Source organism: Doryrhamphus excisus, linkage group LG3 (genome assembly GCF_037039965.1).
Source record: "Doryrhamphus excisus strain RoL-2023G ecotype Guam linkage group LG3, RoL_Dexc_Guam_v1.1, whole genome shotgun sequence".
NCBI classification, from domain to species: domain Eukaryota; kingdom Metazoa; phylum Chordata; class Actinopteri; order Syngnathiformes; family Syngnathidae; genus Doryrhamphus; species Doryrhamphus excisus.
Genome location: NC_136359.1, coordinates 1,701,814 through 1,725,822, shown reverse-complemented (window position 1 = coordinate 1,725,822; position 24,009 = coordinate 1,701,814). Strand labels below are relative to the sequence as shown.

The 24,009-nt window shown below is 40.8% G+C and overlaps 2 protein-coding genes and 1 long non-coding RNA gene across 5 annotated transcripts in view; 2 read left to right on the top strand and 1 right to left on the bottom strand.

Moving 5' to 3' along the window:
• Window positions 1-9,195, top strand: part of bmp2k (BMP2 inducible kinase) — a 28,902-nt gene extending 19,707 nt beyond the window's left edge. Inside the window, exons 14-16 of the mRNA XM_058069545.2 lie at window positions 554-717; window positions 785-898; window positions 7,181-9,195. Of these exons, the coding sequence (XP_057925528.2) occupies window positions 554-717; window positions 785-898; window positions 7,181-8,433 (1,531 nt within the window). The 3' untranslated portion in view covers window positions 8,434-9,195. The remainder of the gene's footprint in view (window positions 1-553; window positions 718-784; window positions 899-7,180) is intronic.
• On the bottom strand, window positions 4,746-17,373 carry paqr3a (progestin and adipoQ receptor family member IIIa). Of its 2 annotated transcripts, none has more exons than XM_058069547.2 (7): window positions 17,208-17,373; window positions 16,632-16,846; window positions 16,409-16,571; window positions 15,122-15,277; window positions 12,361-12,558; window positions 12,206-12,296; window positions 4,746-10,857 (listed from the first exon to the last, which is right to left on the bottom strand). In XM_058069547.2, the coding sequence occupies exons 2-7, from the start codon at window positions 16,823-16,825 to the stop codon at window positions 10,715-10,717; spliced, it is 945 nt and encodes a 314-aa protein (XP_057925530.2). In that variant the 5' UTR covers window positions 16,826-16,846; window positions 17,208-17,373; the 3' UTR covers window positions 4,746-10,714. The 2 variants fall into 2 exon arrangements, with proteins under 2 accessions (XP_057925530.2, XP_057925531.2); XM_058069548.2 differs by having other exon boundaries at window positions 12,361-12,495.
• A 3,213-nt stretch (window positions 17,374-20,586) lies between these two features.
• On the top strand, window positions 20,587-23,338 carry LOC131128255 (uncharacterized). 2 transcript variants are annotated; one of them, XR_009129609.2, is made up of 4 exons: window positions 20,587-20,698; window positions 22,615-22,680; window positions 23,054-23,211; window positions 23,302-23,334. It is a non-coding gene; the product is annotated as an uncharacterized LOC131128255 (long non-coding RNA). The 2 variants fall into 2 exon arrangements; XR_013627117.1 differs by having other exon boundaries at window positions 23,054-23,338.
• Window positions 23,339-24,009: the final 671 nt, after the last annotated feature.

Below are 24,009 nucleotides of genomic sequence, written 5' to 3'. Positions count from 1 at the left end.
TTTTCCATATTTCAACTCTATGCTACTAAAACATTAGTTTTATTTATATTTGTATAATAAAATTCTTATTAATTATTCTTTGTAATATTATGACTTTATTCCCATAATATTATAATAAATTTTCTTAAAATTCCAAATGTTTGTTTTTCTATTCTATATTGTACCTTTAAAAAATGATTTTTTTCTTTAATATTTCAACTCTATGCTACTAAAACATTAGTTTGTAAGAATACACCTTTTTGTCTCTTAATATTTTTTATTTATTTTCATAAAATTCCAGCAGTTTTTGCCATTTTTGCTTTTTTTTTTTTTTAGTTATCTAGTTAATTTATAACAGAATATGTCTTCATTCTTGGTAATATTATGACTTTATAATATGACTCTATTCCCATAATATTCAAATTTTTAATTCAAAATTAATAAAAAAAATTATGTATTTAGTTAGTTTTTTTCCGCCTAATATTAATATTAGACTTTGAAAAACTAGTCTGCCGAGAGTTCCCAAAGTATCCGTACCCAATGTTGTGACCGCTCCACTTCTCTCCTCCCGTAGAACCCCCCTGCTGGCCTCCGATGGCGTCACCCCCCCCTCCCAAAGTGGGGGTACAGTCAGTCACCCCCCCGACATGTCCCGCTGGAACCCCTTTGGGGAGGACAACTTCTCCAAGCTGACGGAGGAGGAGCTCATCGATCGGGAGTTTGACCTCCTCAGAGCAAGCAAGTGGACTCTGGCTTATTCTGGTCTCCTTTTCACGAGGTCCTGACCCCGTCTGACTCCTTCCAGAAAAGCCCGTGGAGAGGAGCGCCAGCCTGGAGGCGGACCGCCTGGCGCCCGCCCCATCCCGGCCCCTACCGACCGAGGACCTGTTCGGCTCGGTGCCGTTTGTGGCCAGCGCAGGCAAGTCTTAGAGGAGCCTCTGCCGCGAGGACCCCGACCTCCTCGGAGCCAAACGTTACCACCCCCGGTTGGGGGGGGGGGGGGTGACGCAGGGTCGGATTGATTCCAGATATTAGCTAGCTTGGCGGTGACGGTGGTACTGCTTTGTTCGGAACCAGGAAGAGGCGCTGGCCAAAGAATGCCAAAGTCGTGTCGGCAAACAACGCGGCGAGATGTCATCGCCATCGTTTTTCCGCCTGCGTTCGAAACCATACACGCTAGTTTGGTACGCCGGTCCCGTCCCGACAAAAGTCCCTCTCTCCAAATTGGTGCCCCCGGAAGACGTCTGAATTGTCACTTTTACCCAAAGCGGATCTGACCAGCACCAACGCCTTGGTGCCATGCTAGTACGACCGTGCTAACATGCTAATCACGCCAAAAAAAAAGTCAAGTCAAATGTTTGCTAATCCGCCCTTTTGACCCGTCTTGATTTGACTTGGACTTCAACATCTTGACTCCAGACTTGACTTGAGACTTCAAACATGACTTGAAACTCGACTCGACTTGACTTGGCCTTGCATGTATTCACTTGAGATTCGGTTTGGACTTGCATGGCTTGAGTCGAGACTTGAGTCGACTTGGACCTGAAGGTCTTGAGATGTGACTTGGACGTTTTGACTTGAGACCTGACTTGGACCTGCGCGTCTTGAATCGGGACTTGATTCCAGACTTGCATGTCTTGATTCAAGTATGACTCGACTCGGCTTGGACTTGACACTCGATTGTACTTGCTGGTCTTGACTTGAGACTTCACTCATTTGACTTGACTTGGACTTGTGCGTTTTGAATTGAGACTTGCACGTCTTGACTTGACACTCGATTGTACTTGCTGGTCTTGACTTGAGACTTCACTCATTTCACTTCACTCATTTGACTTGACTTGGACTTGTGCGTCTTGACTTGAGACTTCACTCTGCTTGGACTTGCCCGCCTTGACGTGAGATTTGACTTGACTTGGACCTGCACATCTTGACTTGAGACTTCACTCTGCTTGGACTTGCTTGTCTTCATGTGACATTTGACTTGACTTGAGACGTCACTCTGCTTGGACTTGCCCGCCTTGACGTGAGATTTGACTTGACTTGGACTTGTCTGTCTTGACTTGAGACTTCACGCTGCTTGGAGTTGCTTGTCTTGCCGTGAGATTTGACTTGACTTGGCGTCTTGATTCAAGTATGACTCGACTTGACTCTCCCGGCTTGGACTTGAACGTCTTAACTTGGGCTTGCGTTTGTTGACTTGACACCCGATTGTACTTGCTTGTCTTGCCTTGAGATTTGACTTGACTTGGACCTGAGCGTCTTGATTCAAGTATGACTCGACTTGAGTCGCCCTGCTTGGACTTGCACGTCTTGACTTGACACTCGATTGTACTTGCTGGTCTTGACTTGAGACTTCACTCATTTCACTTCACTCATTTGACTTGACTTGGACTTGAGCGTCTTGACTTGACACTCGATTGTACTTGCTGGTCTTGACTTGAGACTTCACTCATTTGACTTGACTTGGACCTGAGCGTCTTGATTCAAGTATGACTCGACTTGAGTCGCCCTGCTTGGACTTGCACGTCTTGACTTGACACTCGATTGTACTTGCTGGTCTTGACTTGAGACATCACTCATTTCACTTCACTCATTTGACTTGACTTGGACTTGAGCGTCTTGATTCAAGTATGACTCGACTTGACTCTCCCGGCTTGGACTTGAATGTCTTAACTTGGGCTTGTGTTTGTTGACTTGACACCCGATTGTACTTGCTTGTCTTGACTTGAGATTTGACTTGACTTGGACCTGAGCGTCTTGATTCAAGTATGACTCGACTTGAGTCGCCCTGCTTGGACTTGCACGTCTTGACTTGACACTCGATTGTACTTGCTGGTCTTGACTTGAGACTTCACTCATTTGACTTGACTTGGACCTGAGCGTCTTGATTCAAGTATGACTCGACTTGAGTCGCCCTGCTTGGACTTGCACGTCTTGACTTGACACTCGATTGTACTTCCTGGCCTTGACTTGAGACTTCACTCATTTCACTTCACTCATTTGACTTGACTTGACTTGGACTTGAGCGTCTTGATTCAAGTATGACTCGACTTGACTCTCCCGGCTTGGACTTGAATGTCTTAACTTGGGCTTGTGTTTGTTGACTTGACACCCGATTGTACTTGCTTGTCTTGACTTGAGATTTGACTTGACTTGGACCTGAGCGTCTTGATTCAAGTATGACTCGACTTGAGTCGCCCTGCTTGGACTTGCACGTCTTGACTTGACACTCGATTGTACTTGCTGGTCTTGACTTGAGACTTCACTCATTTGACTTGACTTGGACTTGAGCATCTTGATTCAAGTATGACTCGACTTGACTCTCCCGGCTTGGACTTGAATGTCTTAACTTGGGCTTGCGTTTGTTGACTTGACACCCGATTGTACTTGCTTGTCTTGACTTGGACCTGAGCGTCTTGATTCAAGTACGACTCGACTTGACTCGCCCTGCTTGGACTTGCATGTCTTAACTGGGCTTGCGTTTGTTGACTTGACTTGAGACTTCGCTGGACATGGACTTGCACGAGAGACCTGACTTGGGATTAATGACTTGAGACCAACAAACCGGACTTTTTGTAGCTTAAATTAGCATCGTAACAACCTGTTCTATTTTTTTAATACCTCTATTTGACTTAGTACAGACTTAGTTCCAGCTGAACTTAGTCCAATATTACATTTTTTTTTCCCTTCAAATTAAAAGTGTGAAATGTTGCCCCCCCCCCACCCCCCGAGAGCGTCGGCAATGTGAAATATTTGTCCGCGTGCGGCGGCAAGCAATAAGCTTCTGTGCCTCTTCCTGTTCTTATTAATGTGAACATCCACTCTTTTATATCTAGATCTATACACATAGGAGCTAGCTTGTTTATTATTCTAGGCAGCTTATGAACGCCGGCTAACCAGGCTGGCCATGCAATAGAATAACCGCCAGCACGTAAGCTGGATAATATTTTGCTCTTTCTCGGAATAACTTGATAAAAATATTGAAACGGTCACTTTTTTTTTTTTTCGCTAAAAATGTATCATTTCGGAATCGGCTGTTTTTTTTTGTGTTTGTGACAATTTTATTTGTAGCGTCTTCATCGCTCCATCACTGTGAATTTTTATTTTTGTTATTATTGAAATGATTGCTATTGTAGCCTGTGGGACACATTTCCATCACATTCCGTAATTAACTCGGGGAAAAAATTAAGTTAAAGTTAAATTAAAATGGGTGCGCTACTTGGCTGCCACCAGCAGAGGTGCTGTTGATTCACTGGCAACTAGTTTACGACAAATATGGAAACGCATCCGGAACCTTTTTAGAGGGATTCTGACATTATTTTGAAATAACATTTAAAAAAAAAAAAATGTAAAAAGCAATAATAGAATTTATTTTCCTCGTAAAGTTAGCTAAATGTTCAGATGCTAACGTTACAGTTTTGGCGATTCTAGCGTATTTCTAAATGCTACGCCGCGACCTACGACCAAAACAAAAAGCTCATGTCTGCAAATAATGGCTCGCTCATCTAATCTTAGCGGCTAAATTTCGACGCTAGTGTGTCGAAATTTTTTGCTAGCTTGCTAAATGCTATGCTGTCTTGATAAATTTTATTTTTATTTTTTTTAACTAATACCGAGCATATTTAGTTAATGTTTAGATACTAACATTCCATTAGTTGTTTGCCGGACGACATATATTTACGTACTTTTAAAAATATTTATTTAAACCCGAATGCTAAACGGATGATCTGTTACATTTATTTGTGACTAATTTTTTTTTTTTGTAAAAGAAAAAAACAAGTATGACTCTTCTTACGATGAAAGAAAAACTCTACGTATATTTGTGTGTCGACAATGAATGGCTTGCTAATTTAATTTTAGCGACAGAAGCCGAAATTTGTTTAGACGATTCAAAAATTTTGCTAACTTGCTAAATGCCCAATTTTTTTTGTTTGTTTTTACATGAATTTATTTTTCATTTTTCTCGTATGTGATTTGAGCAAATTTAGCCAATTGCCTATGCCTACTTCGGATGCTTTTTAGTTATGAATATGTATACGGATTTCAACTTAAATGCTACACTCACTATCTGTAGCAGGGATTTGAACATTATTTCCTAAATGACAATTTCTATTAAAAAAAATAATAATAATAATAATAATCAAAATAGTTAAAAAATGTACATGGTCATATATTTTGTGTTTACAATTAATGGCATGCTATGCGTATAAGAATCTGAAATATTGCTAACATGCTAACGTTGCCTTTTCTGCATGCGTGTTTTTACCGAGCTGGTTTCTTGCTACAAAGTGCCTTTTTTTTTTTTTCGTGTTTTGTTCCCGTGGACCAACAGTGCTAACAGCAGCTTAAATTAGCATCTTTGTTGTTAGCGATGACGAATGCTTCCTTGTGTCTTTTTGCATACAATCCTAAAAAAAGGGCTGTATGAGTGTTAGCGCAGCGCTAGGCAACCATCGCTAATCACCGCTCACCTTTGTTTTTTTTTCCGTACGAATGTTTAACCGCTAAAGCTACGTAGCCAAAGGTAAGTTACGCTTCATCCTTTTTTTTTTAAATGTACCATTCGCTTGTCGCCATGCTGCATGCGTACGACAGCCATGCTCAGAAACATCTTGTTCACGTGTACTGGTGGAAGACTTTTAGCACTTTAGCTCGTTAGCGGTGCGACGAAAAGGAAGGTACACTTTGCCGTTTACATTTTTGCTAGTTATACATGTGTGTTTTCTTTTTTTTTTTGGTCTCAGGGTTTGTTTTCACCCTCACCTTGAATCAAAGCTAAACGTGAAGATCTGCGATGTTTTGCCGGCTAAAAAGCTAGCGTGCCTCCTTCCATGCCCTTTTGTGTGTGTCTTGTATGATCATACTGTGAGTGTGGATGTACTTCTGAGAAATAAAATTGAACATTGAAAAAAAAAAATGGATTGCTTATTCTTTGGAAATATGCGGAAAGTTCCACCACTACGCTATGGCGAGCAAGATGTTCCTGACGGTTAGCGTGGCTGTCAATGTAATTAGGTGTGAACATTAATTATTACATCGTTACGATAAATTTAATAAGGTAAAAAAAAAAAAATGGGCTGCTCGGCACATGTGTCCAAATACAGTACACCTTCCTAGGCCTCCTGATAGTAGTAATGTTATTATACTTCATTAGGACACTAATTTGTTGGAGTTTTTCTTGCTTCCGGATGTGCACAAACGACTTAAATTAAGTTAAAAATAAAAAGTCAATTATCGGTATCGTATCCGAAAGTTATCAGTACCCGAGTCCTTTGAGAGTTGTAATATTTTGATATTATATTGTAGAACGGGGCGGCACGGTGGAAAAGTGGTGAGTGCGCAGACCTCACAGCTCGGAGACCAGGGTTCGATTCCACCCTCGGCCATCTATGTGTGGAGTTTGCATGTTCTCCTCGTGCATGTGTCGGTTTTTGTCCGGGTGCTAGGTTAATTAGCCACTGCAAATAGTCCATAGGTATGAATGTGAGTGTGAATGGTTGTTTGTCTATATGTGCCCTGTGATTGGCTGGCCACCATGAGTGAATGAATGAATATTGTAGAGTGTTTCATAACACGTTTAGTTCAATTCCCTAAGATCCGGATCTTCAAAAAAGCCCACGGAGGCGTAATTTAGATACTTGGGACTATTTAAATTAGTTTTGGGGGGTTTTGTGACCCACAAAATGGCGTCATTTATTTACTGTATATTGTAGAATGAACCTTGCTGTCGTTCTATCATTTGGCCACTTGATGGCACTGTTGGTTCACTTGCGCGGATTGAAGGTGGGGGGGGGGGTCACGTTTTGACTCTTACTCTAACGACAACGTTATCAATCTGCTTTTTCTTGACCCTTTAAAGACCGGGATTCGAACTCTGCATCAGAGTCTGTCAGCCGGTCTGGGAACACCTCAGGGGTCCGCCGTAAGGAGGGAAGTCTGCTTTGGCGACTGCGTTGAAAGAGATTGGTTACTTTGTCTTAAATAAGCGATGGACCAATCAGGGCCAGCAGGACGTCCCAACAAAACCACAATAATAATAATGGTTCTGGTGTTGTGGATCCACATGAGGAAGTCCTTTATGGAGGATTTTAAAGCACGGAACATATTGTCCATTCCTTTCACTGCTCCTTCCGGATCCGGAAAACCGATATCCTGGTTTCAGTTGCGTCACATGATTGAATAATCTTTGTTGTTCCAGCAGGTCCCGACGTGGCGGCGGGCGATCGGGCGGCCGAAGAAGTCGCCGTCATTCCGGCTCCGGCGGCTCCGGAGCACAAACCAGGCAGGAAGAGCACATGCAGGCCGGGCGAAGACTCGGACAGCGACTTCGAGTCTGACCCTCCTTCGCCGAAAAGCAGTGAGGAAGAGGAGCCGGAGGAGGACGAAGGCCTCAACAGCGAGCACGGCGATGATACGGAGCCCGAGAACTTAGGACAGAGACCGCTCTTGATGGAGTCCGAGGACGACGAGGACGAAGAAAAGCACAGCTCCGATTCCGACGGCGAGCGCCGCAAAGTCAAGAACGCCGCCAAGGACGGTCACGCCAGGCGGAGTCGCCAGGACCGGTCTGATCCCGAATCAGTCGGCGGAGTTAAAGCCGTGGACATTTTTGGCGCGGTTCCCTTCCTCGGCGGCGACTCGCCCGCCCGAGCGTCGCGCAGCACGGACATCTTCGCCCAAGCGCCTTTCCGGCAAGTCGACCCGGAGCAGCGAGCCGCAGACGACTTTGACGTCTTCACCAAAGCGCCGTTCAGTCGCAATCTGTCCAAGTCCGGCAGGAGCGTTACGGACAACCCGGCGGGGCAAACCCCGCCCACTTCCCCCGAGGGCATCGACGTTTTCGGCTTCTCTCCTTTCCAGCCGGGCCCCACCGGTCCACTTCCGACCACTTCCAGAAGTGCGGAAGACATCTTTCGGCCGTCTTTGGAGGATTCCCCGAGTCCTCAGCAGCAGCGCCTGAAGCAGCGCAGCCTCCAGAAGCTGTCGTCCCGCCAGAGGAAGACCAAACAGGAAGCGGCGGGCGGCGGCAGCAATGGCAAGCGTCATCACGGGACGCCGACCGGCGGACGCAAGACCGGCAAACCCACGTTCCGCACTCCCGAGCGAGTCCGCAGACACAAGAAGGTCGGTCGGCGAGACTCGCAGAGCAGCAACGAGTTCCTGAGCGCCTCGGACTCCAAAGAGAACATCAGCGTGGACGTGACCATCGCCGAGGGGAAGGACAACGGCGCCTCGCTGCAGGCGGACGAGCTCCTGGATCCGTTCGGAGCCAAACCTTTCCACCCTCAGGACGGCGGCAGGAACGACTTGTCCCGGGAATGCAAAACCATGGACGATTTCGGGGCGGTGCCTTTCACGGAACTGGTGATCCACGGCGGACCTCAGCAGCCGGCGCCGCCGCCGCACGGGGAGCTGGACCCGTTTGGCGCCGCGCCTTTTCCTTCCAAGCAGTAACTCGCTTGTCTTCCGTCGACGTTGTCGTTGGGAAGCTCGTTTCCGGTTTGGGATCAATGCAACGTGGATCAGACCACTTCCGGTTTTAGTCGGGACTTTAGGAATTTTTTATGCTGCATCGTGACAAACGTTAGCAAACTGTGATTCTAAAGTGCGACTGTTCCACTAGCGCCCGCCTTTTCAATTTAGCACCGCAAAGCCTTACGGGTGGGGGTGCGCCGCGCCTCCGCCTCGCTGCACAGAACCTCGGACACTTAGCGGCGCTCGTTCGGGAGTTAACCACTTTTTTTATTTGATCTTCTCGCCTATGCACGTCGTCCCTCCGCTTTTATTTCTTTTGACATTTTTACGCCGGGAATACCGGAAGGGATTTATTGATTTATCGTTGTTTTTTGTTTTTTTTTCTTACGTCAGATCTGTGAATGGGACGACTTAACACTTCGGGAAAAACACGTCGGATTCAACACTTAAGCACCGTAGCGCTTGACTGTACCACTATTTTGTGCTCTGACTGTACCGGAGAAGCGTTGAGGCTGATTGAGTGGAAGATCTTCAAATATATTATTTGACAAACCTTCGCTTTCTTTTTATTGGGTGGCAACATGACAAAGATGGTGGAAAACAATAAATACACTCGTTATCCCGCCTTCCTTAGACACTTTTTTGGCGCTTAGAAACGCCCCCAATCAGGGCACGTCGTGCTTATTCGGAGAAACCAGTCGTTTTGTGCGTATTCGCCGGAAAAAAAAATACACACACAGTGAAAATAATTGAAGAATTCCCTCACCGGAATCTGTCCGTAGTGGCCCAAAACCTCTCTTTAGCCGCACAGACAAATACAGCAAGGTAACGAGGTAAATAACCGATTCTATTTTTATCCTGTTGATCAAATACTGCAGTGGTTCGGGAAAAAGTGAATATGATCGGTTTGTTAGCTCCCCCGCAGGAAGTTCCACTCGGGGACGGCGACCCACTTCCTCTGACCGTAGTGTCGTCTTCCGTCACCGTACAGTCAAACAAAAAAATATGGCTGACATTCACGGCGGCCTTTCAAATGCAACAAGTTCCTTTTTCCAGTGTATGCAAACAATCTTTCACTCGCTAGCGACCTCTGGCGGCCATTTTCTTTTGTAACCGTAATGAGTGTAAATGCGTCGCAAGTATTTTGGCATCTCGCATTTTTTCTTGTTGAGCGCTTAGTGCTTACTCAGAGAGAAACGAGTCGTTCTGTGCGTATTCGCCGAACAAACAAATGGTCAGAATCTACCTGTAGTGTCCCAAAACCGCTCTTTAGCCGCACGGACAAATACAGCAAGGTAACGAGGTAAATAACCGAATCTACGTCCGTTAAAGCGATTCTATTTTTATCCATTTGTTCGGGAAAAAGTGAATATGGTCGGAATCTACCTGTAGTGTCCCAAAATCGCTCTTTAGCCGCACGGACAAATACAGCAAGGTAACGAGGTAAACAACTGAATCTACGGCCGTTACAGCGATTCTATTTTCATCCATTTGTTCGGGAAAAAGTGAATATGGTCGGAATCTACCTGTAGTGTCCCAAAACCGCTCCTTATCCGCACGGACAAATACAGCAAGGTAACGAGGTAAATAACCGATTCTATTTTTATCCATTGTTTGGGAAAAAGTGAATATGGTCGGAATCTACCTGTAGTGTCCCAAAACCGCTCTTTAGCCGCACGGACAAGTACAGCAAGGTAACGAGGTAAATAACCGAATCTACGTCCGTTAAAGCGATTCTATTTTTATCCACTTGTTCGGGAAAAAGTGAATATGGTCGGGATCTACCTGTAGTGTCCCAAAACCGCTCTTTAGCCGCACGGACAAATACAGCAAGGTAACGAGGTAATTAACCGAATCTACGTCCGTTACAGCGATTCTATTTTTATCCATTTGTTTGGGAAAAATTTAATATGGTCATGATTCCTGTTATGTTAGCCCCCCCCCGCAGGAAGTTCCACTCGGGGACGGCGACCCACTTCCTCTGACCGTAGTGTCGTCTTCCGTCACCGTACAGTCAAACAAAAAAAATATGTCTGACATTCACGGCGGCCTTTCAAATGCAACAAGTTCCTTTTTCCAGTGTATGCAAACAATCTTTCACTCGCTAGCGACCTCCGGTGGCCATTTTCAGATGTAACCGTAATGAGTGTAAATACTTCACAAGTATTCCACATGAAATGATTAAAAAAAATGGACCTATCGTGTCCTCGGCGTCGGAAATGTCCCATGTGGAGAAACAGGGCGTAGGCAGACGTGGCGGCTACGAGTGCGTGGCGGCGTCCGGGCACGGCCGGCTGTGTCGGTACGCCATGATGAAGCGCGAGGACTGGTGCCACCAGTAGAACATGAGCAGCAGCAGCACGTGCCACACCTGGTGGCTGGAGCCCAGGTAGTTGAGCTGGCCTGCAAACGTGGCACCGAGCTTTTCATGGTGCCTTCAGGGAACATCTCCATTAGCTAATTCAGGGGTGTCCAAAATGTGGCATGGGGGTTTGTTTAACGACAATAAACTAAAAAAGAATAACCACAAAAATCCAAAAAATAAATACATTTTACAAGAAAAAACATTTTTTTAGAATTATGTAACATTACAAAAAAATAATAGTTGGAATAAAAAAAAATTAAACACATTTTTTTACGCAAATAAAGTCAAAATATTAAGGGAAAAACTATTCTAACACACAAAAAAAATTAAATTTTACATGAATGAATTTGTAAGGAAAAAAATTATTTTAATAGCATTGATTTTTTTTTGCGTCCTAACAGTAAAATAAACTAAGTGTTAAAAAATAATAATTTTACAAGAATAATTTTGTAATAAAGAAAAAAAAAATCACAAAATTAATAAATAAATGGAATAAAATGCTGCAATTTTACAAGAATAAACTCAAGGTGGCGTTCTGACGACAAGAGCAAAGTTAAGGTTATTTTATTCGCGTAAAGTTTAAATATTGGGGACATTTTTTTTTGTATGAAGGGGGAAAAAATGGAATTTTAGAGCGAATAAAATCCAAACATTGAAAATGTATTCCAATTTTACAGTGACAAGGAAAATTAACGTCTTTTTAGTAGCATACACATTTTTTAACAAATTCATTTTAAGATTATTTTGGAAAATATGATGAAAATACTACATATTTTTTATAAGATATATACAAAATATATATTATAAAATATATTTTTTTATATTATTATTTAATGTTATATATAAAATAAAATGTTATAATAATAATAATAAATAATATCAATTTTTTTTATGGGGGTAATAATATAAAAAAAATAAAGTCAAAATATTCAGGAGGAAAAAGTCATATTCTAACTACCACGTCAATTTTACAGGAATAAACTAAGATTATGAGGGGAAAAATGCTAATTTTCGTCGCATAGAGCTGAAATAAAGTTTAAAAAAAAGTTTTTCTAAAACTAGTCAAGCTCAAATAATAAAACCAAAATAAAAATAAAGTGATAATTTTGGAAAATTCGTCAGGGGAAAATGTTATATGGGAATACAAGACAAAATTATTTAAGATTTGTAAAAAAAAAAACAACAAAAATGTGGTAAAAAAGAAGTAAATGCTAATATAATATAAATATTAATAATAGGCTTTTATGACAAAGTTCTTAGCATATCTTTAGAAATATCAAAGTGTCACCAAGCGCCCCCCACTGGTGGAACAGGTTTGGACACCCCTGAGCTAATCCATGTCATAATGTGGAACCAAAACAAACAAGGCGATGATCGGAAGCTCACCTGGGAAGTAGCGTTCGGGTACTTTGGACACGAAGAACACCAGCGCCAACGCCGCCATCAAGTACATGAGCAGCACGCGGGGAACAAAGGCCTGAAAGACGACGGAGTCATCAGCTCGTCGGACGACGGCGAGGCCGACGGTCGGCGCGACTCACCTGCACCAGCTCGCCCGAGAAGCCGCCGTCGATGCAGATCCAGTGCACGGTGGGCACCAGGCCGTAGCACGCCACCGAGCAGAAGATGAGCGAGCGGAGCTTCTTCCACTGCTTGCCGAGGTAGTGGGGGTGGATCTGGGCGAAGAAGACGGCCAGGATCATCGCCAGCACCGTCACCAGGTACACCTGACGCCAGTACTGACACCGCAAAACATCCGCCGTTACATCTCGGGCCGCCCACACGCTACACGACACTCCCTTCCCTTTCCCTTCACTAGCATGAAGGGAACAAAAATGGCAGAAAGTGAAAAAGCAACTGCAATTTCGAAGCGAATAAAATCTAAACATTGATGAAAATGTATTCCAATTTTACAGCGACCAGGAAAACTAACGCCTTTTAATAGCATACACATTTTTTTTACAAAATTTTAAATATTTTTTTTAAATTTTAACATTTTTATAATATAAAATAAAATATAATATAGATTTAAAATGTTATAATAATATTTTAGCGGCATAATGTTGAACTTTTCAAGTTGTAATATGAGAAACAAAATAAAATTGTTATTTTTGGAAAACTAAATTGGGGGGGGAAATTTTACTATTAGTTGAATAAAGTCATAATATTACGAGAATTATTAGGATTTTTTTAACAGCAAAAATGATGAGAAAAAGAGTGAAGTTGTTATTAATCATCTTAAAATAATATAAAAATATATATATTATATATATATTATTTAAAATAAAATATATATAAATAATATTTTTATAAAATAATATAAATAATATATAAAATATAATGTAGATTAAAAATGTTGTAATAATATTTTAGCAGCATAATGATAAACTTTTGATGTTGTAATATGAGAAACAAAATAAAATTGTAATTTTCGAAAAACTAAATTGGGGGAAAAGTTGTACTATTAGTTGAATAAAGTCATAATATTTTAAATTAATTAATTAATTTTGAACAGCAAAAATGGTGATAAAAAGAGCGAGGTTGATATGAATCATCTTTTTCACCCGAAAGGAAGTATGATGCTCTCCTATCAGAATAAGAGCGTATAGGAAGGCGAGAGGGGGCGGCAGGGTCTTGCCGGTCCTTCCTGAGACTTGTGATCGTCATATGGTGAGGAAGACGAGTGGGAGGGGGGGGTGGGGGGGGGGCACTCCGTGAAGGCAGCCATCTGGTTTGAAGCTGCAGCAGATTTCAGCTGCGTTGTGGGGGCAAAACACGGCAGGCGCTGCCAAACGTGTACGCGGCCAAACACACCAGCAGGAAGGACATCATCGTATAAATATCCAGTGACGAGGGAGCCGGTGGGCGGCGGGAACGTGGACGTCAGATAAATAGTTTTTCCGAGCGAGGAAAGTGTCATGTGACATGATTGAATTAGTGCTTGGACCAGAACCACGCCCACATGGCACACGTCGACTCTCGCTAGTCTGTTTTCCCCACCAGCAGACAGCTCTCTGGTTTTCATGTTGATTTCACCTCACTAATCAATGCTCACCATGCTAATGTTAGCATGCTAACTTCTTGCATAATAGCGCTATGTTTTTGTGTAAGTGCCTACCCATGAAAATGGCAAAAAAAATCTAGGCCAATATCATGATAGCAATGCTAACCTCATCATGCTAACACCTAGCATTATAGTGTCTGCTTAAGTTCATATTCATGAAAATTGCAAAAAATGCCAGTATGCCAATGTTAGCATGATATTAATACTTCACATAGCTATAGCTAACATGCTAACAACTAGCATAATAGTGTCTACCCATGAAAATGGCAAAAAATCTGCCAATATCATGATAGCAATGCTAACCTTATCATGCTAACACCTAGCATGATAGTGTCTGCTTAAGTTCATATTCATGAAAATCGCAAAAAATGCCAGTATGCCTATGTTAGCATGATATTAATGCTAACATAGTTACAGCTAACATGCTAACAACTAGCACAATAGTGTCTTCCCATGAAAATGGCAAAAAAATGCTACTATGCTAATATGATTGCAATGTTAACATTAGTATGCTAACATTATGTTAATATGCTAACATAATAATTTCTACCCATTAGAATGACTAAAAATGTTAAGATTAGCATGCTAGCAATGCTAACCTTATCATACTAACACCTAGCATAATAGTGTCTGCTTAAGTTCATATTCATGAAAATTGCAAAAAATGCCAGTATGCCTATGTTAGCATGATATTAATGCTAACATAGTTACAGCTAACATGCTAACAACTAGCACAATAGTGTCTTCCCATGAAAATGGCAAAAAAATGCTACTATGCTAATATGATTGCAATGTTAACATTAGTATGCTAACATTATGTTAGTATGCTAACATAATAATTTCTACCCATTAGAATGACTAAAAATGTTAAGATTAGCATGCTAGCAATGCTAACCTTATACTAACACCTAGCATAATAGTGTCTGCTTAAGTTCATATTCATGAAAATCGCAAAAAATGCCAGTATGCCTATGTTAGCATGATATTAATGCTAACATAGTTACAGCTAACATGCCAACAACTAGCACAATAGTGTCTTCCCATGAAAATGGCAAAAAAATGCTACTATGCTAATATCATGATAGCAATGGTAACATTAGTATGCTAACAACTAGCGTCTAGCATAATAATTTCTACCCAGTAGAATGACTAAAAATGCTACTATGTTAAAATTAGCATGCTAGCAATGCTAACCTTATGCTAACACCTAGCATGACCTCCCCTACTGGCAGACTTACGTTATTGCAGTAGAAGGTGTAGAAGACTCCCGGCACGTAGCAGCCCAGGATGCCGATGGAGACGCCGGCGTAGTCCAGCGCCATCCAGCGGCGGCTGGTCTTCTCGGAGCGGTGGCAGCAGAACAGGTGGTAACCCACCGAACACAGCAAACACAACTGCCGAGACATAAGCCTTTTATTGACACTTAAACGCAACACTTGCAAAGTTATATCACAAGCGTTACAGCTCCATCTTGTGGACGGAGGTGCAACGACAAGACAATTTTAAAATTGTAAAAAAACAGCTAAAATTTTGAGAGGATATATATATATATATATATATAAATGTTGAAAAAAAATTTAATCTGACAAGAAAAAAGTTGCAAATTATTTAGTCTCAATAATTTTAATTTTATGTAAGTAATTTCAAAAAGTAAATTGGCCATATAAGAAGCATAGATATTAATTTCATCACATCAACAAGTCAGGGTACAGTTTCTATTTATATTACAGGCGCCACGATGCCATCTAGTGGACAGACGTGGAACAACAAGACAATCAGAGAATGTGAGGGTGAGTAAATAGTGCCATTTATGGAGGGGGATTAAAATAGAATAAAATCTAAATATTAACAAAAAATGTCATGTTCAAAGACAAAAAAAAAGACAATTTTATGAGAATATTATGAGGTAAAATAATAATTTAATAGCATGCAATTAAATATTAAATAAAATATTGGGGTTTTTTCATAATAATGTAAGAAACAAACAAAATAAAGATGCATTTTTTTGGAAAATTAGGCTGGGGGAGTTATATCATGGGAAAATTCACAAGAGTTGAAATATTTGCATTTTTTTATTTATTATTTTTTATTTATTTAAAAATAAATAAATACAAAACAAATATAATCAAAATATTAAATGACAAATACTGTACTCTAACAAGTAATGTTGCAATTTTACGATGAGGAAAAATGCCATTTTTAATAGCATTCAAAAATATTTGAACTGGATAGTCATAATTACATGAATAAAAAGCTGGAATAAGTTGGAGAATTTTTTTTTAATCTCTTATTTTCACAAGAATAAAATCAAAATATTAAGGAATATTGTAATGTGACAAAAACATGTCATTTTAGTAGCATAGAGTTGAAATATGAATTTAATCACATCAACATGTACAGCTATTTTTATTCCAAGCGTTACGCCGCCATCTCGTGGACAGGATTGGAACAACAAGACAATGTGAGATTGTGAAGGGGAGGAGATAGAACTAAATCTTAAAAATAAATGTAAAAAAGTCACATACCTTCACGCAGAAGAGTCCGATGGAGTAGATGACATAGTCTTCTCTGGAGGCGCCGAGCTCCGGCAGCACGCAGGCCATGTTGTAGACGGCCAGGCAGAAGAAGAGCAGGAAGCCCAGCAGGTGACTCCAAATGTTCACCGTCTCGTTGGAGAGGACGAAAAGGCTGCAGACGAGGTCCAAATCAGAATGTGGTTCAACAACATGGCTGCAGTCAGTCCCTCACCTTTTAATGCACAGTCTGGACGGCAGGTAGGCTCTGTATCCGTCTGTGATGTACGGATTCTCTCTCAGGAAACCCGGAATCTGCTCGTAGGTGTAGAGGCGGATGCCGCTGGGCACCAGCACCGGCCAGTACTGATAACCTCCCAGCTCGATGTAGTGAGCCGTCTGAGAGTTCTTCTGGACCTTCTGAGGCATGATGGTGGAGTCTGCTGTGATCTGAAAACACAATAACATTATGCTGGAAATCACAATGAATTCAAGCGAGACCTCCGCATTAAAAAACCCACATTTAACGTCAAGGGGACAAAACGGCTATAAGCAGTCACAATCGACATTAAATTAATTTAAATGTTTTATTTTGCTAACAAAACAGTGCCGAATTGCTCCGAAATTACTACTTACGCGAACGATTTGTAAACTGGAGCGTTTGTGTCCGTAAATGTATTCCTATCCCTGATGTTTGTAATATGCTATAGATTCTAACGGCGTTTGGCATCGGTCTAATTTTCAACAGGCTACAACAACATGCTAGCTAATTTGCCGACTCGTTCGTCAAAAACAATCAAAATAAACTCACCTTTTAATTTCTCCTGTGTGTACTTTATGCCATTTGAGCTCTTATAAAAACGCGTTGGACATTAAAACTAATAGATAAACCCTAATTCAAAACAAAAGGCCGTCTTGTTCAACTTCCAGCTACATCTTCCAAATCACCGCTTACGTCATCCACGTAATGTCTTCAACGAAGGACCCAAGCCAAAATGGCGTCCATAGCGCGCCTGAGTAAAATCACACAAACGTTACTGCGCAATAAAATTAACAACGAAGAAGTTTAATTGTATTGTTAAACATATTTATTGTTGCCACTTGGCTTTAGAATAACATTTGCTTTACATATTATTTGTCTGTTGATTAATAATGCATATGTTTGATCAATAATAGTAAGATTCTTTATGATTATTATAATTAGTTAACCACTTAAGGTTTGAACTACGCTTTGTTATTCCCAAGCGGGGTTCATCGAGCACACAAATGATAAATAAGATGACAAAAGACATTTAAATTAATTGAAATTCCCAAGTGTAAATGTGCTGGCTTCCCAGCATGCCTTGTGGGTTGTACATTAGAGGTATTAGCGCTGATTTTTTTTTTGTGTGTGCGTGTGTGCTCTTTCATCCGGCTGCGAGTGGAATCCTCCTGTCACTAAATGACACCAAGAATGTTCGTCAGAGCTCTCAGGTGTGAAGGAAACGTTGGAAGCTTCCCCCTCGGGAAGGAGAGAAGTCTGAGAAGTCTTCACTCCCCCCCCCCCCCCCCCCCACCTCTCACGCACACACACACTTTAATTGGCTGACGGTGGAGTGGGAAGTGTGTTCTTCATTATCACATCTAATTCACCTCTCAGCACATCCACTCTGACAAAGTGAAGATACACTCGCCGCTGCCAGGATGCACGATCTCCTGCTGCTAAAACACACGCACACACACGTTGCTTTGTGTTAGCGTACGTTTGCACGACGACAGTCTACCGAAAGCTATTTTCCCCCCTTTGATCTTTGCTAATGTTGTCACACAGAGCTGCAACAAAGGAGTGAAAAGAGCGCAATGGTGTCTGTTTATAGGAACAAAAACAGCTAAATTGTTGCCTGAGGATGGGCCAAGGACGACCGGCCTGCATCGCCGCTTCATCCTATTCTCTGCTGACCCCCCCACACCCCCCAAAAAACGTCTTTGATCCCTGTCATCCATCGTGCTGTCAAACGTAATTCGGAAAGATGTGTCGGGACGTAATTGCACGCTAAGGCGGCGTGTAATGGAACATGAAATGGAAGTTCTCACGCCGAATGTTTCTAGTAAAAGCAGGAAGTGATGTATGCAGTGTCACGGGTGACAAAATAAGGCATTAGGGCCTGACTTCACGTTTTCCTGTGGAAGTGTGCGTGCATGACGTTCTGACTGACAGGTGGACGCCTACTTCCTGTAAAAACATGAAGACGCTCATTTGTCTGGCGTCAAGGTCGCCTTGGAAACCGACCTTGTGCATTTTTAAATTGTTTAAAAACATTACTCTTCAAATTAAACCCTTCATTAGACGCAAGTTAGAACCCAGGTAAGCTACACTTTTATTTTGAAAGTCCATCTTTAGGAATTCCAGCACAGTTAAGAGCCACTTTATTTTGAAAGTTCATTTTCTGGACTACTAACAGAGTTAAACTGCACTTTTATTTTGAAGGCCCATCTTACGGTATTGTAGCAAGAGTGTGGTCCACTTTTATTTTGAAGTTCCATCTAACAAAATGCAAACAGAGGGAAGCTACACTTTTATTTTGAATTTCCATCTTCTGGAATTCTAGCAAAGGTGAACTCCACTTTTATTTTGAAGGTCCATCTTACAGTATTGAAGCAAGGGTGTGGTCCACTTTTATGTTGAAGGTCCATTTTAAGGAATTCAGAAAATCTAACAGAGGTAAGCTATACTTTTATTTTGAAGGTCCGTCTTTCGGAATGTTAACCGAGTGAGCTTCACTTTTATTTGGAAAAGCCATGGGGAAGTTCCACTTTTTGAAATTGTAAAAGAGGAAAGGTTTTATTTTGAAGGTCAGCCTTACAGAATTGCAATGGAGGTGAGTCCCACTTTTATTTTGAAGTTCGATTTTCCAGAATTGTAAGAGTTGAGATATACTTTTATTTTGAATGTCCATCTTCCCAAATTCTAACAGAGGTGAGCTCCACTTTTATTTTGAATTTCTATCTTCTGGAATTCGAGAAAAGGTGAACTCCGCTTTTATTTTGAAGGTCCATCTTCAGGAATGCTAACAGCCTGAAGTGACACTTTTATTTTGAAGAGCCATGGGTGAGGTCAGTCTTTGGGAATTGTACCAGAGAAAAGCTAATCTTTTATTTTGAAAGTCAGTCTTCCAGAATTCTAACAGCGGTAAGCTCCACTTTTATTCTGAAGGTCCAACTTATGGAATTCTAACAGACGTGAGATACACTTTTATTTTGAAGGTCTGTTTTGCAGAATGCCAATTGAGCGTAGTTACACTTTTATTTTGAATGTCTGTCTTCCAGAATGCTAACAGTGAAGCTACACTTTTATTTTGAAGTTCCATCTTCTGGAATTCTAAACTGAAGTGAGTTTAACCTTTATTTTGATAGTCCATTGTGCAAAATGCAAACTACTAAGCTACACTTTTATGTTTTATTTTGAAAGTCAATTTTCCAGAATTTAAGTAAAGTAAGCCTCACCAAATCTGCCTAGCAACCATCACCATGGGTGTCCTCACTTGTTGACACTTGTTAAAAGAAGACTTTTGTCGCTAATGTCAAGCTAGCTAACAGTTTTATTAGCTCTTTGAAGAACGGGGCTTCTTTTTCCCCAAAATGGCCGCCTCTGTTAGCTAGTCTGTCACGTTGGAACCAGACCGGTCGCGATGGTCGCCTTTATTTATCGTTGACGCCAGCAGACATCTGCTGAAGACAAACCGCAACGTGTCCTCGAGAGGACGGCGGTGGCGGTCCAACGGGGGCCGAGTGTCCGCTCGGATGGTTTTCTCCCCAGCGATGATGGGGACGACCGGAAGACAGAGGAGAGGCTTCACGCTCGCTCTCGTCTGGCGTCGGAGAATGTCGACGCCAGCTTGTTTGCTTGTTGCCTTCAGTCTGCTCCACGCTGGCCGCCATGTCGGGACGTGCTCAGACGTCTGATGGGTGCCGCCGTCTCACACCGCACACTTCCTCCCGCCTTGTCTTCACATGGTCGCTGGTGTTGACACAAAATGGCGGGGACACTTCGACAGGCACATAAGAAGCAGGTTTTTTGTTCCTAAAAAGAAGACACAGTAGAATAAAAGACAAGCACGAGGATCTTGAAAATAATTTCCACAAATTCAATGTCTAATTAGATTATTATTATTATTATTTTAACCTTTCAGAGCAGAGAAGTCATACCCGTTATTATCGCTAGATGGCAGTGTTGACGAACATCACCGGATGAACGACGGCAATATGCTTCTTTAAAGCAGTCGAGCGAGCTGCATTAATGAACGCCGACACCAACATCTTTAGGTGGGTTTTGTGAATCAATCAAACTACAATTGTGCTGGCTCGTCTTCAATTTACGCCATATTTGTGATTTAATCAAGTAAACTTCGCTGTTTGCTCTTATGCCAAGTTTGACGGGCGCTAGCTTAAATGCTAATACTCGCTACCAGGTCGGCGCCATATTAGTAACTTCCGGTTTCTATTATTATTTTTTTATACATTTGGACTGCAAAGTTGTTACAATTAATACAGTCGTTCATGAGAATATTCATTTAAAGATGTTTTTTATACTATTAATTTATATTTTAATATATTTGTAAAAATAGGTGCAGACTTGGCTGTGGTTGGCTTGTTTCAATAGAATAGAATGTAACTTTATTGTCACTGTTACAGGAACAATGCTGATTAATTGCGTGATTTATATAAGGATTTAACACGTTAGTATTTTTTTAATTAAGCAGTATCTTTATTTTAATTGTAACATGAACAATGCTGATTCATTGCGTGATTTATATAAGTATTTAACAAGTTAGTATTTTTTAATTAAGCGGTATCTTTATTGTCATTGTTACAGTAACAATGCTGATTCATTGCGTGATTTATATAAGGATTTAACACGTTAGTATTTTTTTTAATTAAGCGGTATCTTTATTTTAACTGTAACATGAACAATGCTGATTCATGGCGTGATTTATATAAGGATTTAACAAGTTAGTATTTTTAATTAAGCGGTAACTTTATTGTAACTGTTACATGAACAATGCTGATTCATTGTGTGATTTATATAAGGATTTAACACATTAGTATTTTTAAATTAAGCGGTAACTTTATTGTAACTGTTACATGAACAATGCTGATTCGTTGCGTGATTTATATAAGGATTTAACACATTAGTATTTTTAAATTAAGCGGTAACTTTATTTTAACTGTTACAGGAACAATGCCGTAAGGATATAACACATTAGTATTTTTGAATGATATCAAATGATATCAAGTCCACATTTTCTGCCCTTTTGACTTCCTGCGTGTGTCCCAATACTTACGTGCATGTGTCGCATCCCTCGCAGCATCTGGCCTGCTGATCTTTTAGCAGCTTAGTCTCCTTGTATCTTTTTTTTTTTTTTTTTTTTTTTTTTTTTTTTGGTGCTGAAACTTTCATCTGTATAACAATATTGAAAAGCATTAGCGCTAATCTCCCGCCTTCTTTTGGACTTTTCTTTGTATAGTCTTTGGACATGCATCTGGTCTTGTAAATCCTGCGAAGAAAAAGCCAAAACAAATTTGACAAGAGTGCGAGGATTAGCCCGCAACCCGGCGGAGATTAACGTACTTGCACTTTTACAGCCGGACAACAACAACAACAACAATAAAAAAAACTTCTCGATAATCCCTTGCGGATCAGTACACGTAGTGTATGTAAAGGGTACTTTATCGGAACGCTCAAACTTTATTAGAGCACGTCGTGTAGATCAGACTACATATGCAGGCGTGGCCGTGATCCTCTTTCGGGCCCGGGGTCACGCGGGTCACAGATTGGTTTTCTTGAGAAGATTTGGAGAACAATGTTGATTTTAACGTAAGCCAGCAAAAGCTTTTTTTTTTTTTTTTTTGGTGATTTGTTACTTGTTCTCATCCGAGTGGGACGCCTTGTCGGACATGTTCTCCTCACAGAACGCGCACGCGATAAAGGCAACTGGGAGCAGATGTGCACCGGTGCAATGTTGGAACGACAAGCTACATTCGCAGATAGTCCCGTTGTAATGTGTTTATGTGAGTGAGTGGGACAATATGTTATTATTTTAATATTTATTATAGATATATTTATTATTTATGTTCATAGGGTTGGGTGAAAAATCATATAAGTTAAAGAGTTAATGAATTTTATGCTACTGGAAATGACTACAAACGTTACAATGTTTGCCTTTGTCTGTTTTTTTCAGGGTGCAGTTCACTAGTCATCCTGCAGAGGTCACTCTTTACCCGCTTTGCATGGCGCTCCACATAAGGTTTGCTTGTTTATTTTTACCCGTTGAAATGTCAAGAAATTCACCTTTTTAAACATATAAAATATCATTATACATATTGTTTTATTTTTTAAATATTATATTTATTATAATAACGCACTATATATATATTTATATAATTTTTTAAACGAATTTATTGATCTTCTGTACTGCTTTGCGACATACAGATGTTGATATCCCGCGCGCGTTGACAGACGAATATTTCATAAATCAACTTATTTATGATCCTCCATTCGCCGTCGTGATTGATGCGCCTTATTGCTGACGCTAACTATCCCGGAGTCCACCGTGTGACGTTTCCTGACGTTAGCCGGAGCGATAAATCAACCTCTTCATCTTGCCTCCGTGACTATAGACCCACCCGTGCGGATTATTGCAAAGTGGTTCGGTTCTGGTGCTTCTCCCGGGGCCCACTAAATAAATCACAGAAGAAGAAGAAGAGGAGGAAGAGGAAGCAGTGAGGAGGAAGAACAAAGCTGGACTTGACTGTGTGGAGGGCGAGCAGCCAAAGTGGTTTGTGCATAAATAAGACACAGAGTGAGAGCTCTTTCAACTGATGATGATTTATTGAGAGCGGTGGTAATAATTGACGCCCTGTGTTAGGATTTGGGCCTGATGAAGAAGATGATGATGATGATGATGATGGTGGAAGGTAAATAATTCATCAGATGAACATTTTTTGTTTGGCTTGACATGTTGACATGACAAAGATCTGAGTGGGAGATGCTCCACTCTGTGTGATTGAGTAGCACAATAGGATGGCTCTGAGGAGGATTTACTTTAAAATCTAAAAAAAAAAACACAAATAATGACTAAAACAGTACTTGTTGTCATGTAGCTACTACTTTAGCTACTCACCTTTAGGATCGGTGCTGCCCCCTGCCGGGTTGGAGGTATTGGTATTGGTCTTTGTTTAAGTTCAGTGCAGTCATCCCTCGTTTATTGCGGTTATTCCCTTCTAGCCCCGCCTCTGATGAACGAATTTTGGTAGTTTTCTCTAAACTAATTTTTGCAAATATTATACACATAATATCAGGACTTAAAATAAATTTCACCCCTCATAATATTACATTTATTATGTCATTAGAATACAATTTTTTCCTCTTAATATGTTGACTTTATTTTCATAATATGTGTATTTAAAAAAAATAGTTTTAAAATTATTTAATTCCATTAATTTATTTTTATGTATTTTTTACATTTTTTCAAAGATTGCTTCTCATGTTTATAAATGTTCTCCCCGTAATATTTGGACTTTTCTTTCATTGAATTTTTGCAAAAATTACATCATTTTGTCATGATTGTTACACA